Raw genomic sequence first — 14,369 nt, 5'->3', positions numbered from 1 at the left:
AAAGAAAACCAGGCTGCAATTTGCAAATGAGAATGGGAGTGAGGCAAACTGAGGATTGAACTGGAGTTCAGATAATCTTGCGAGGTCAATCATCCCTGGTTCTTCCATCCCTACTCAAGTTTATGAAGAAATGTTGCCAATTTTGGTAAGTTCTTTTTTTAAAAAAAATTAACTGACCCCAGTTCCCACACATCCCTAAACAGGCTGTGGCATAAAGCCGAATTAATAAAATTGACAGCTTTTGTACAAAGAAAAGTTCACTTAGGAAATGACTCGTGTCATGGTACCTCGAGATCCTTTCTAAGACTTTGAGTGGGGAAATAGGATTTGCTGTGTATCTATGGCCCAGATATTTGTTGAAAATCTCAGTACTGCAAATAAAATGCTATGGTATTTATTTATTTATTTATGGCTAACTATGTAATTTTGAAGCCCATAATGGTGTGACAGTGGTAGTTTCCTTTTGTGTGTCCACCCCCCACAATAACATTTATTGGAGGGGCAGAGAAGTAATATGATGTGACTGATGCCCAAACCCTAAAAAGTGGGTTGGCGGGGGAAGAGAGTCAGGGATATTCCTAGGCAATGAAAAGATTCAGGACCCAGACCAAATCTTCATAAAATCTGCATGTTCTAATGTATATCTAGATATGCAAATTTAGAAATAATTACAAAGATTTATTTCACTTTCACGGGAAGCAAAGGCAGCCAGTGACATTTTTATCCAGCTCATCGCAAATGAAATAAATTCTTCAATTAATTTGCACCCTGACCCAGATCATTCCAAGCCAAATGAAAAAAAGTTGTTTTTTCTAGGCTTAATTGCCATGGCTGGCTGGGGAATGCAGGGAGTTGCAGGACTTCTTCTTTTGTCCAAACATGCATAGGATTGTACCTTAGGAGAGCAATCGTATGGTCCCTGAGAGAGCATCTCAGGCACCATAGGACTGCTAAGAAAAACCCTTCTGAGGTCAGAGTCAGCAGTCCGGCCTTCGAAGGGGGAGTCGGAGATTTGACCCCCCCCCCTGCCTTGCAGCTGGCATGGAAAGAACCACACCAGCTGCCTTCCGAGGTCAGAAAAGCAACTGAGGAGGAGGAAAGGGGTTGTTACAGTTGGTGGGGAGGGGAGGAGACAAGAGAGGCCAGGATATGAGATATCCTGAGCCTCCCCCAGCCACCTGCCCTCCCCCCTGAAATGCTCTCACCAGATGGGCTGAAAAGTCCATCTAGCGAGAACTGCCAAAGACAGAGAGTGGGGAGGCAAAATTGCCTCCGCCGCGCTTCCCTCCCTGCCGGCTTCAGCTCGGTAGGGTGTAGGAATCTCAGAAGCCTCCAAGTTCAGAGGCTTCCAAGCAGCGAAGGCAGAGTAGACAGGATAGCACCCTCAGCTGAGAAAAGAACCTTCCATTGGATCCCATGGACACTCAGGGCTCTATGGCATAGATGTAGGCAGGGCCATGATTAACTGTCCCTCCTCTCGTTACTTCTTTTGGTTGAAAAAAGCAGCCACGGAAAAGGAGAAAGAGGGGGACCCTTTTGGTTTGGGATCATGGCACTGGGGGAGGGGAAAGGTTAAGCCTTTTCCCTACACCATTTTCCCCAATGAAAATGGTCATCATCCCCCTATTTACACACGAACTAGGATGGTCAATTTCAGATTGCCAAAAACAGAAGAAAATGAATCACCCGAAAAGAGGGCAAATGAAGTCACCAGTTTGCACAGCATTTGCACGTGCAAAAATGTATATGCATAACTGGAAATTTAGAAATGGTAACTAGAATATAAATAGAAATGCAACACATCCCACTGTAGTGGGGAAGACGGACCTGTGCTCAATTTACTGCCCAGGTGCTAACTGTTGATGGGCAATTTCATGATCCCTGCTCACCCTTCTTATGGCACTTTACCTTGAGACAGAGGACTGTTTCCTGAGAAGCCTTCAAATAGAGGACTGTCCTCTGTAAAATAGGACACAAGGCCACCCTAACACCACTTTGCAGAGGAGAAGTGGGCATTTCGATGAGACAGCCAGATCATGTGTACTCCCAGCCCGGAGAGATTTATTTGGTGCTTTTGCGGCAGAGTCTACTCTGGAGATATTGTTTATATACAAAGGATGTCCTTGATATTCTGTAGGGCTGTGATGATCTTGGACAAAATGGTTAAGACTGCAGTCTTCTACCCACTTACTTGAAGTAAGCCCCGTTGAACTCAATGGGCTGTATCCAATGTTACTGAGAATTAGGGATGTGCTTACAAACAAAACAAGTTCAACGTTCTCTAAATTCCACCTCGACGCTAAGTTGCGTTTTGTGTCTGTATCAAATTGCAATCTTTGTTTTCTTTCTTTTTGCATGAACATTCAGTTGTGTGCATCTTTGAAGTGTACACAGTCTTTGCCCAGTAATTAAAGTGTGTCTGTGCACATTTTTCCAAAGGACACATTTTTTCATGCACATTTTTCAAACGTTGTGTAGAAGACTTTTTTTTAAATTGGCCAGTCAGACTGCAAGCTTGATGTATGGACCATGACCACAGATTGTGCTTGAGCCCATGTTTGGTCCAGACAGTGCAAAATGGGTAAAACCTGATCCAAAAGATGAACTGAAATGAATTTCTCATACATTCCTACACAGAGTAGACCCATTGAAATGAATGGGAGTTAAGTTAGACTAATGTTGGAAACAACCCAATGGGGTTTATTTTTGACTAGACAGGTAAAAGCTTGCACTTCAGTTCCAGAGCCCTGGTGTGGAGAAATTTAGTTCCACCTACATCATATCCAAACCAATAAAACAAAAATAATCATGTCTCACTCAAGGACCATCAGTTTCAGTGAGGATTTGGCATGGCAAACTTTCTTTGCAGCAGAGGCCTGTTTTTCTTTTGGGGGTGTGGGTGTACAGAAAATTAACAGTGGTATTGAGAATGCATTAAACATTACAAAGGACAGATGGGAGGATCTCTAGGAGGTGCAATGAACTAAAATCAGGGTCACTAGATAAATATTTTAAGGGATGTATTAACAGCAACAGATATCACTTTAAAACACACACCAATACACACAACATGGAAGCAGGAGCACCTTAGGAAGGGAGAGGTGAACCTTAAAATAACGTTGAACATTTACATTCTTAGATAAATCGTATTGATTTTGAAGTTTTATGTTCACCACCCTGAAATCCATTGCTGGATGAAAGTGAAGTTTATAATTCTTGAAATAAACAAGCAAATCCTGTGCAATACAATATAACATAAGGACATAAGAAGAGCCCTGCTGGATCAGACCAAGGGTCCATCTCGTCCAGCATTCTGTTCACACAGTGGCCGACCAGCTGCCCGTCTGTGAGCGGACAATGGAAGAACAGGAGCCCGACAATCCATGAAACACAGACGGAGCGGATGTTACTGAATTCATGCATCCCTAGGTAGCACTGAGCCATCAGGACTAGTAGCCGATGATAGTCTCATAAGAACATCAGAAGAGCCCTGCTGGATCAGACCAGGGTCCATCTAGTCCAGCATTCTGTTCACACAGTGGCCAACCAACTGTCAACCAGGAACTGACAAGCAGGACACAAGTGTCGCAGCACCCTCCCGCCCATATTCCCCAGCAACTGGTGTACATATACTCACTGTCTCTGGTACTGGAGGTAGCACATAGCCATCAGGATTAGTACATCTGTAATAAAGAAAGCCATACCTATAGCTACAACTTATCCCCCAAAGCCTACATTCCAATGACTTACAAATAAAATGTGATATTCTCTGAACTGGTTAGACAAACAACTCTTTCTCTTTTATAATTCTTGAAATAAACAAATCCCATGAAGTCTTGTAAAAAAATGTAATAATTCAACAGAGGTATTGAGAATGGTTCTGTAAATTGGTATTGCTCTCAAATAAAGGTGTGAACAGTACATTCATATTCTATGAAAAAGCTTGAGGCTAGATCAAGGAGATGAATGGCTCTAAGATAGACTATATTACCCCCCCCAAAAAAAAAAAATCAGAAAGAAAAAAAAGGGGGACTGTTTTAGAACAAGATTTGGCATTAGTAACATCTGTGGCAACTTCTGCCAGGATGTGTTTTGCTGCAGCTTAAGAAAAAAGAAGATGCTATAATGATGTAAAGGAGATATGGACAAAAGCTTTACTTATGTGCAATGCAATTCTAAACATGTCTACTACTCCTAGGTAAGTCTGTATAGGATTGGAACCTAAATTGTCTTATTAAAAAAGAGCGTAGATCATCAAATAAGTTTGGAGACCATAGGATTTTATTTATAAACCATTAGATGTAGGCTTTGGGGGTTAACTTGTAGCTGTATATATTGCTTTCTTTATTATAGATGTACATTGTAGTTCTGTGTATTTATTAAAAAAAAACTTTGGCTAGTTTACACATGTGTGTTCATCACTTGATGAATACAACATAAAATGAGGACTTGCATGTGTGAATGGCCCTGCGCAGGCAGTTGTGCGGTGCCACAAACGCTTTGCAATTGAGGACAAAACCATCTTTGGGGGTATGTGCGTGCCATGCTCAAAGCATTATCCTCATGTGTCCAAAGCACACTGGCCCTTAAGTGTCATCCTCATAACCTGAAGTTCAACAAGGCAAACTAAACACAAGGAGAGTTTTATTCATGCAGTTCAACCTTGAGTGGTCCACATAGACAATACACAGAATCAACCTCCCCACCCCCTAAGAAGCACACGCCCATCCCGAACAAGACCGTCAGAGTTTATATGGAACCTGGTAAGTATTGTGGAGCTTTTGCACATTGATCCTGCAGGATCAAGGCCCAGGGATGCAATTGGGCCAATGGTTTTGAGAGATGTGCTCCAAGAACTTACATGAGGCTTACCTCTGAGTGTGCGATGCAGGAGGGTGATGGGGCAGAGAAGAGACAAACCTAATCAAAGGGGGCACAATGTATTGTTACAATTTCTAGGTTTTAAGCCATAGATCTTTATTTTACCGTTTGGCCTAACGAAGGATTTGGCCTAATATGGATTTGAGGATCTCACTACTGTCTGTGTAACCAATTCTGCTGCCAGGCTGGCCCACTGCCAAAACAAACTGAGCAGCTGCACAGGGCAGTAGAGGTCTCAGGCATCCAAAAGAGCCACGCACAACCCAAGACTTGTGCCGTGCAACATTTGCAACACTCCAAGGGATTTTGGATCACTCAGCCCAGTTGCTTGGGGCAGTAACATCGCCTTATTGTATCCAACCCTGTCCTATTATTCCCGTGCCTGGAGAATCTTCGTGCTCTCCATTTATCAAGCTTCGTTCCCGCTCTGCCTTGAGCTCCATCCTCTGGACTGCTCCTTCTGCAGCGTGGATCACCTCATGCCTGCCTCACCTTACATGTCCTGTCTCCAGAAATGGTTACACTTTCCTACCTAGACCCCACTGTTCCAAAAGATGAGCAAAATCTCATGCACCTCTCCAAATTGTGAATTTGGCCTGGGCCCTGGTTCGGGTGATAGGACATCCATAGGGATTTAAAGAAAGTTATAAGAATTTCAAAAGGATTCATGTCATTTCTCAGGGACAGTTTAGGTATACTGCATTCCTAGCCTGTAAATTTGCAGAGGTCTGTTGGTGCAAAACACCTGTAGGTTGTTGTTGCGGGAAATTAAAAATATTTGTTTCAGTAAAGATGGGTGACATATTTAGGAGATTTCTCAGATTTCCACAAGTCAAGATACCTGCTATAGTAAATAATCTAGATCTCCCTTTAGATGATAAAAAGGTCATATTTGATTGAACCCAGTGTAAGGTTTTAGAATTCAAGACGTTGCATGCTCTATCAAACCAGTCCAGGAAACAGAGAAATTCAAAGCCTCTGTCTCACTCACACAACACACATACACTTTGCATACCATGTATAACTATATACCATGTATCAGGAAGGATTTTGCTAAACTAACAGTAAAAATCTACACAACTTCTTAGAAGTTCCACTAAGCTCAATGAGACCTCCTCCCATAGAAGTGTGTATAGGATTAGCATCTAAAAAGCATCCAGATGAAAGATAGGAAGAGAATCAATAGTCCACACCACATATATGTTGCAAACCATCTACATGCTACTGTCAAAGCCCAGAATTTGGTGAATGTGGACAGATGTTCTCAAGTGTATGAATATTCTACTTGCAAAGGGAAGGATAAGCTATAAAGTGATAAGATAAAAAAGAAAGGATTTTAAACACTGAGATGACGGAGTACAGATACAACTTTCTAAAAGGACCAGAGTATGGAATCTCTTTTCTAGGAGGTTTTCTAGGAAAGGTTTTAAGGAGACTATCTCCTGGTGATGCTTCAGCTGGGAAAGAGACGGTAGTTTTTAAGAGGGCTGAAAGTGACTTGTTATTTTATTTATAGGATTTCTAGCCAGCTTCCTGGTGATGACCTCCAAGCACTTTACACAACAGCAAATATGCATTATAAAAGAAAATGTTTTGCCAATACAGTCCTAAATGTAAACCCAAGCAGACGTTGAGGTATCATTCAAGAAGTCACTGATTTTCGGAGCAGTTTCCTAGTGTGGTCAGATAGCTGTGAGATCAAAGCCTGCATAAAAAAGATAGTTTGGGGAGGGTAAATGTCCCAGATGACAGAGAGGCAACACTCCCCCAGGAAACATGCATTTCATTTGTCTCATTGTCAAACCCCGATCAAACACATTTTTAAAATACAATCTCCTGCCACGACTGATTTATTATCAGAAGCAGTATCAGGAGGGGAATGTATTTCTCCTACCACTTTCAGTGCCTTTGTTTGACCACCTTCAACGGACTGCAAACACAGACACAGGTCTATGGTGTCCTGCCTAGAAGGACAGAATTGGCTGAAGCAACCTGAGAGTCTTCGTCCCTTGCCATCTTCGTCCCTTGCAACCGCACAGGCTGAAATGACTCTGAAGCAGATCTCCACTTGGATGCTAGGGAGAGGACCTGGCCACCACCATGACCCCCAAAGACCACACAGTCTAGTGCCGGACTTCAGCCTAAGAAAATGGGGTTCAAATCTCACTAGTCAATCCACCAAAGGAGCCTTAGAAAGAATGTGGATGCAGAGGGGACCGTTCATTAACCAAACAAAAATTCTTCTCAATGCAAGGGGTGGGGGGAGAATGTACAGGTGATGCTTTGCCAATGGCTAGCTGACTGCGGTGCGTGTGAAGCCCCTTGGTCAGCTGAAAGAAAATAATCTTTACCACTCTCTTGTCCCAGTCTCTGTCACCTGAGGCCCCTTTTAGTGAGAGATGCAATGGACTGAGGACCTGGGACCTACTGTGTGCAAAGCATGTGCTCTGAGCTACCTTTCAGAGTCAGTTTTCTCTTGCAGCCTGATCTTATGGATGTTCCTTCAGAAGAAAGTTCCATTGGACCCAATGAGGCTTATTCCTATTAGACTGTAGCCATATTGTACAACCCGAAGCATGTTTATTCAGAACCTAAGTCCCGTTGCATCCCGTCGGGGTTACTGTTTAATGCGTGCAGCCATTTGGTGCCAGTTCCCCGCATTTGTCAATCGTGGATCCTGGAGTCCTCTTAAAAAAATAAATAAATAAAAATGTTGTGGATGCTAAAATTTATGAGAAATGTTGAGCTTGTTAAAATCAAACCCACGTGTGCCTGAAAACCAAACACCCAAATATATGTTCAACCCACTCTTGCTTCTTTGCAGTGCATTTTTGCTCTGGATGGCAGGCAAATCCTAAATATTAAAGCCTTTCAGAATATATTATGAGGAGCAATGCCTGGCTAGTCCAAGATTATGTCCAATATTTCATTAAGTTTAGTGGGTTTAATAAAGGAATCGAATTGGCATTAACCAAGAATGGACAACTGGACGTCTGGGTTCCACTGTGACATTTGAAGCTTAACAAAGTTTTCTTCCTTACCACTGATATGGACATTGTTACTGTCAATTCCTTCTGTGTAGGAAATGCAACCATTAGCAGAAATGTCTCTCCTATTGGAACAGCTTTGGCCAAAATAGGCTGGTACAGACTTTTGAGTTACACTGAGCCCTTCATCACCCAGAAGAGAAAAGATACTAAACTGCAAGTGTCAAGACTCAAGGGTGGAAAAATCATCACAGATAAAAGCCCATTCACAATAGTCGAGGATTTTTTTTTTTAAGTGAAGAAACAAAGGAAGAAAGAAAGAAAGAAAGAAAGAAAGAAAAGCTTGCAATATGAACTGTTTGTAGGAGAAGATCAGTTCCGTTATTACACAGTGGAAATCAACTGGGCATTTGAGGCATGCTCATATACATATCAACCAACAACAAGGACAACCATCTGTATATAGCAGTGCTTGCAGATAGAAAAAAATTAAAATTAAAAAGTCACTGCAAAATCTTGACACCACTATGTTATTACTCAGCATGGAAATAGCTCTGCTTGTAGGAAACAATTGCTCAAAGAGTGTGCAGAAGAAAACACACACACAACGTAAGTCACATAAACCTGTACAACTTACCAGGGCGTAGACTGAACTTAAGACGGAGCAGCAAACTACCAGTCCCAGACTGTGATAGATCAGATAGGATCCCATAGCCAAGTGAAGCACTTTGGAACATCCAAGGACCTCAGCAGGCAGGCAAAAGATCCTCCAGTAATCCTGTTGTTTCTTGGGCTTATTATTAGCTCCCAGAGTTGTTGATGGGGTAGGGGGTGGGTTAGCCCCAAAGGCAGAAGGCAACGAAGCCCAGATCTTTGCCTCGCTTTCGCATGGCTGGAAGTCTAAAGAGGTTTAAGACTGCAGCCCCGAGGGAGAAGAATATAAAACGCCAGAGAAGGAAGGCCCAGGTGCTGGGGACATCCAGCACCCCAATGGTGATAGAGACTCGGACCCTGCTGGCTGTTCCTCTGCTTTACACACATCTGTCCCACGGCTGAAAAATCACATCCATATGTCAAAGCTGCTATTCCGTTTCCTCCTTCTTTTTTTTTTTTATGAGGCAGTGGGAAGTTCAAATCATTTCTTTGTCAAACACAAACACAAGTCACAGAAGGGGAGGTGGAGGAAAAGAAAGAGTAGAGGGGAGGAACTGGGGAAAAGGGGTGGGGGGAGAAAAAGAGGGCGAGCTTGAAACCACCAAATGTATTTTTAGCTCCAGAAAGTTTCTCGTCTAGGTCCCGGAGTCGGCTCAAGGAAAAAGCTCCCTTAAAAACACACACACAAGATTTTCAGAAAGCCAGCAAAAATACATATATGACAAGGTAGGCTTTTTCAAAAGGAAGTTCGAAGCCTTTGATTTCTCGCCGTTGAGAATCACTCGTTTTTAAAACACACAACAGTAGCAGCTTTGTGAAGAGATAGCAGCGAGAAGACTTGTTCATTTCACAGTAGCGTGGCGGTGGCAGCCTTTTGGATTCGGTATGTCTTAATTATAAATACCTTCTCCCTCCCTCCGCAGTTTCAAGACGCCGATAGAATGAAGCGTGGAAACGTGGACTTGGCTGGCTTCCCTTTAAAAGGGCGCCCGTAGTTTTCGCAGCTTGGCGGAGGCTGGGGGACCCCCCCAGAAATGGCTTTAGATCGACTTTGTCCGCGACCCACGAACACCCATGCGCGCGCGCCGGTTTTTTGCGTTCCTCTCGGGCATCGCCGAGGTGGGGGGAAAAGACCGCCCCCCCTCGTAACGTGGAAAAAAAAAAGTTGTTGGTTGTCCTTCCTCGCCTTGCTGCTGGGGCTGGTTGGCTCTTTCCTCAGCCTCCCTTACGAAATGAACACGCTGACAGTCTGTTTACTTCCACATCAACCAAGAAGGGGAGTTTTTTTGGGGTTTTTTGGCTGCTTTTTTTTTAAAGAAAAAAGTGAGAGGGCCCTATTCCACTGGTATAAGGAAAAAAAAAAAGGGGGGGGAGGCAAACAAGGAAGGAAAATCGCGCTAGGTCCACACGAGGCGTCTCATAGATCTTTAGTTTGCCTCCCCAATGTAGCCCCCCCCTCCGGTCATCAATGAAGCTGGAAGCCGCTCGGGGTCGGCAGCAAGAAACTCAAAGAAGCTGCCTGTTCACTTTCTGCAGCCTGATGAAAGATTCCCAGGCGATCGAGCGAGCCTCTCCACGCCCCTTCGCTCCCCACGGTGAAATTGACTAGCTCCGTCCCCCGGGTAGGACCGCGCTGGTCAGTTTCGTCCGTGAAGCTAGGTAAGACCGCCGCAGAACCGCTTTGTCGCTTGGCCCGCAGGCCAGGAGACTCCCTGCTTTCGCCCCGCTCTGCCGGGCCCCGATCCCACGCACGTTTACTCGGAACTAACCCCCCCAATGATCCGCTCGGTCGACTCCGGTGAGCGCGCACAGAGTTGCCGCGGAGGCCTGCAGGAAGCGTGTTTACTCAGAAGTCAGCTCCTTCCCGGGACTTTAGTGGCCCGAGCGAACATGCTGGGGATTACAGCCAGCTCCGAAGCGTATTTACCCAGTAGGTTTTACAGAGCTTCATGCAACTTACTCCCCAGGAAGAGTGCGTAAGATGTACTTTTGTAGTGTGGAGGTTGGGAGCTTAAATGGTGATATGAAGCCCGGTCGACACAGGTTTACTCGGAAGTAAGTCACGCCGAGCTCGGTGGCATTTACTGCCGAGCAAGCATGAACAGGATTCCAGCATGGCAGTCAGAGCCGTATATACACGCTTCCTTGTCGGAAATAACCCTCACTAACTGCAATGGGACTTTCTCACAAGTCAGTATACACGCGTTGATTGCAAGCATTATAGCCTGAACTTTATCATGTTTGCTCAGAAGTAAATCCTCCTGTCTTCAAGGGTGGGGGGTGTTACTCCCAGGTAAGGGTGCCGGGGACTGCAGCCTGAAACACTGCAAAAGTGCCGGGAGAGCTGAGGGCTTTTAAGATGTTTCACATAGTTTTCCTCGCTTTGCACCTTCATTTAAAAAAATGCGTATTAGGGGCCAGGAAAAGGTTGCAATAAACATAGCGTCTATATGGGTCGGCTCCAGACTGAGTCATCCTTGGAGTAGACCCAACGGGATGAATGGGACTTAAGTTAGTGATTTTCAATGGGTCTACTCCAAGTATGACTATGTCTGGATCTGGCCTTATACCTCTGGTAAAGTATCTTGTTGCCTTCCCCAACCTGGGACCCTTCTGACTTAATTGGAGTGCAACCCTGATCTGGACAGCACCAGGTTAGAGGAGGTACATCTGGAGTTACCTTACCAAAGGGCATCTGATTAACTCTAAAGGAATAAGTTTGTTTGAAATTATTATTATTGTTGTTGTTGTCAGTTAAAATAGCTACAGCGGATCGGCTCCCTCCCACCTCCCCCTGTTGTGAATGGGTGCCTTCAACAGACTTTATGAAAAGGGTCTCTTTCCATCCCAGGCAAAGGTAGAGGAAAGCTTCCTGTGGAAGGGGGGAGGCGGGGAGAAGAGGGGGTTTAGAGAGCAGACTGCTTAGCACAAACTCCTCTGAATCTCAGGGAATGCGTGTGGAACTTGGAGGTAGAGAAGCAGCTATAAAACCCAGCGTGGCAGCCACCCCATTGGCTGGCTGCGCCCGTCACGTGACCCTCAAGCAGTCAACCGCAAGGCTGCGATGGTCACACCTCTCACCCCACCCCCTAGCAAGCCCTCCCCTCATCCTTTGGGTAGGAGGGATGGGCAGAGTTTGTTGCTGCTGCTGCTGGTGCTGCTGCTGCTGCTGCAAACGGCAGTCAGTCAGTCGCTCCAGAATTTCAGACAGGGCCCGCCGTGTGCCTGTTTCTGCTGTGGGCCAAAGCGAAATCCTTACCAGGGGGCGGAGGGATAAAATATATTTCGAATGAGATGTATATGTGTTGCAGAACAGAGTCTTAAAAACAAAACAAAACAACACGTTCTGAAGGTTTGACATCGTATTATTTTGATACTTGGGTTGTTGTGTTGTTTTTATTTCTTGTTGGTTATTTTATTCTTCTTGGGGTTTGGTTTTATGATTGTGCACTCCCCCCGAGGGCATTTGCTGGTTGGGTGGAACACAAATCGCATCAATGAACAAGTAAATAAATAAATGGCTGGAAAGAAACCACCCAAACTAAGTTCTACAGCTTTCTATCCTTTGGGACATTTCTGATGGGTTCTGGAAAGCGCTGCACCAGGGATTCATGTTTTTTGGGTTGAGGCGTAAAGGCATCCAACTGGAAGGCAAAGGAGAACGGGATCTATATGAGCATATGTGCATGATTATTATGACTTTAAAGAACAGCTTGCTTTGAAATCGATAGTAGGGTATTTTTAAACCGACATATTTTTGCAATTCTGAATGCTGTAGGGAGGAGGGGGAGAAAGAGGGCAACCACAAACGTGTCTATTTCAGGCTGGGGCAACCTAAATAAATATGTACTCAAGAAGCCAGTGCTCCTTCAGATAAGAGACCTCAGTCGAGATGCCACAGTCTTCCAAACCACTTGCTCTGGAGAAGTCCCCTTGACGTCAGTGCTGCAGGGCATCAGTTCAACTTCTTCCCCCCTGACTCCTTTCTATTCACTACCATGGATTATAATTTTCCATAAGCGCGCACTAAAAGGATAGGGGCGCTGTGAGTACAACAGAGCGGATTAGCGGTAGAGGCATGTGAACATAAGAAGGGGCCTGGTGGGGCAGGCCAAAGGCCGATGTATGCAGTGGGGGCTGCGGATGATGGGACTTGTAGTCTGACATGTCTCCAGGTCAGGGAAGGGTGGTTAAAATATTGTCCCTAATTATTCAGCTAGCCACTCTTTAAATATTAACTGTTAGTACAAGGACAAGAAGCAGTAGGCACCATCTCAGAAGGGACCCCCCCCCCCCGGCACTTCTCTCTCACACAGGGTAGCAAGGCCTCCTCTCAGATGTTACTTGTTGTACATCACACAGTCACTTTTATTTATTTGTTTATTTTTACTCACAGTTGTTATTAGGCCACTTTTAAGGGTAGAACTCTCTTGCGGCAGCGTTGCAAGACTTTTTTTTAATAAAAGCAAAAATGTACAAACAGGCCATAAATAAATATACAAGAAAATACTCTAAAAGCAGATAATAACGATAACATCTGCAGCCTGTGGATTTTAAACAAAAGCCAGGGAAAACAAAAGATTCCTTCAGAGCCTTCCTGAAGACCTGCAATAACAGGGTCTGATGAACCCCATGGAAGTTGATTCCAGGAATCAACCAGATGGAAGCTGATTCCACTGAAAAGGCCCTTTCTTTTTTTACTCACCAGCCTAATCAGCCTTGGTGGTGGGTAGGTGAGAAGGATGTCTGCTGATGATCTCAAAGTCTGGGCAGGCTGGTACAAGAGGGGGCAATGCTTCACCCAATTTGGGCCCAAACCATTTAGGGCTTTAAAGGTTAAAACTGGCAATTCAGCTTGGGCTCAGAAACACACTGGCAACCGATGCAGTAGTCCAGTATTGGTGCCACATGAGAAGACCGCCCAGCCTCCAGCAAAGTCCAGACGGCTCTATTCTGGACTGGTGGAAGTTTCCACACTGTCTTCAATGGTAGCCCCACACAGAGTGCATTACAGTAGTCAAGCCTCGATACCACCAATACACGAACGATGACCGAGGGAAGATCCTCCCTCTCCAGATAGGGTTGCCGTTGGTGTACCAGCCTAAGCTGGTAAAAAGCTGATAAAATACTTGCAGATAAAGTATGCTTTCCACCCTCCCCTTGCACCTTCAAAATGATTGTTTTTAATTGCATGCCTTGTCTTTCTCTATGTTATATCCCCTTCCTAATAGCTCATTGGGGGAAGGGTTGTATGTTTCCATCTGAAGCTACTCTTCAAAGAGTTTAACAATCCAGAATGATACAGGACAGAGAAAACTAAAGGCACAATCCTATGCATGTTCAGACAGAAAAAAAGTCCTACAGCTCCCAGCATGCCCCAGCCAGCATTGTTGTTGTTGTTGTTGTTGTTGTTGTTGTTCAGTCATTAAGTCGTGTCTCACTGTTAGTGACCCCATGGACCACAGCACGCCAGGCCTTCCTATCCTCCACTCTCTCCCGGAGTGTGCTCAAGTTCATATTCATTGCATCGGTGATGCTATCTAGCCATCTCATCCTCTGCCACCCCCTTCTCCTTTTGCCTTCAGTCTTTCCCAGCATCAGGGTCTTTTCCAGGGAGTTTTCTCTTCGCATTAGGTGGCCAAAATATTTGAGCTTCAGCTTCAGCATCTGTCCTTCCAATGAGCAGTCAGGGTTGATTTCCTTTAGGATTGACTGATTTGACCTTCTTGCAGTCCAGGGGACTTGTAAGAGTCTTCTCCAGCACCACAGTTTGAAAGCATCAATTCTTCAGTGCTCAGCCTTCCTGATAGTCCAGCTCTCACAGCCATACGTTGCTACTGGGAAAAT

At 44.7% G+C, this 14,369-nt stretch overlaps 1 protein-coding gene across 1 annotated transcript in view; it reads right to left on the bottom strand.

The window, feature by feature from the left end:
* The window catches only part of PTH1R (parathyroid hormone 1 receptor), a 193,167-nt gene extending 184,145 nt beyond the window's left edge, over positions 1-9,022 (bottom strand). Inside the window, exon 1 of the mRNA XM_084859490.1 lies at positions 8,506-9,022. Coding sequence (XP_084715616.1) covers positions 8,506-8,580 — 75 coding nt within the window. The 5' untranslated portion in view covers positions 8,581-9,022. The remainder of the gene's footprint in view (positions 1-8,505) is intronic.
* Positions 9,023-14,369: the final 5,347 nt, after the last annotated feature.

Source organism: Heloderma suspectum, chromosome 5 (genome assembly GCF_057233095.1).
Source record: "Heloderma suspectum isolate Gila_16-S chromosome 5, 16-S_ref, whole genome shotgun sequence".
In the NCBI taxonomy this organism is placed as follows: domain Eukaryota; kingdom Metazoa; phylum Chordata; class Lepidosauria; order Squamata; family Helodermatidae; genus Heloderma; species Heloderma suspectum.
This window is presented reverse-complemented; position numbering and strand designations above follow the sequence as displayed.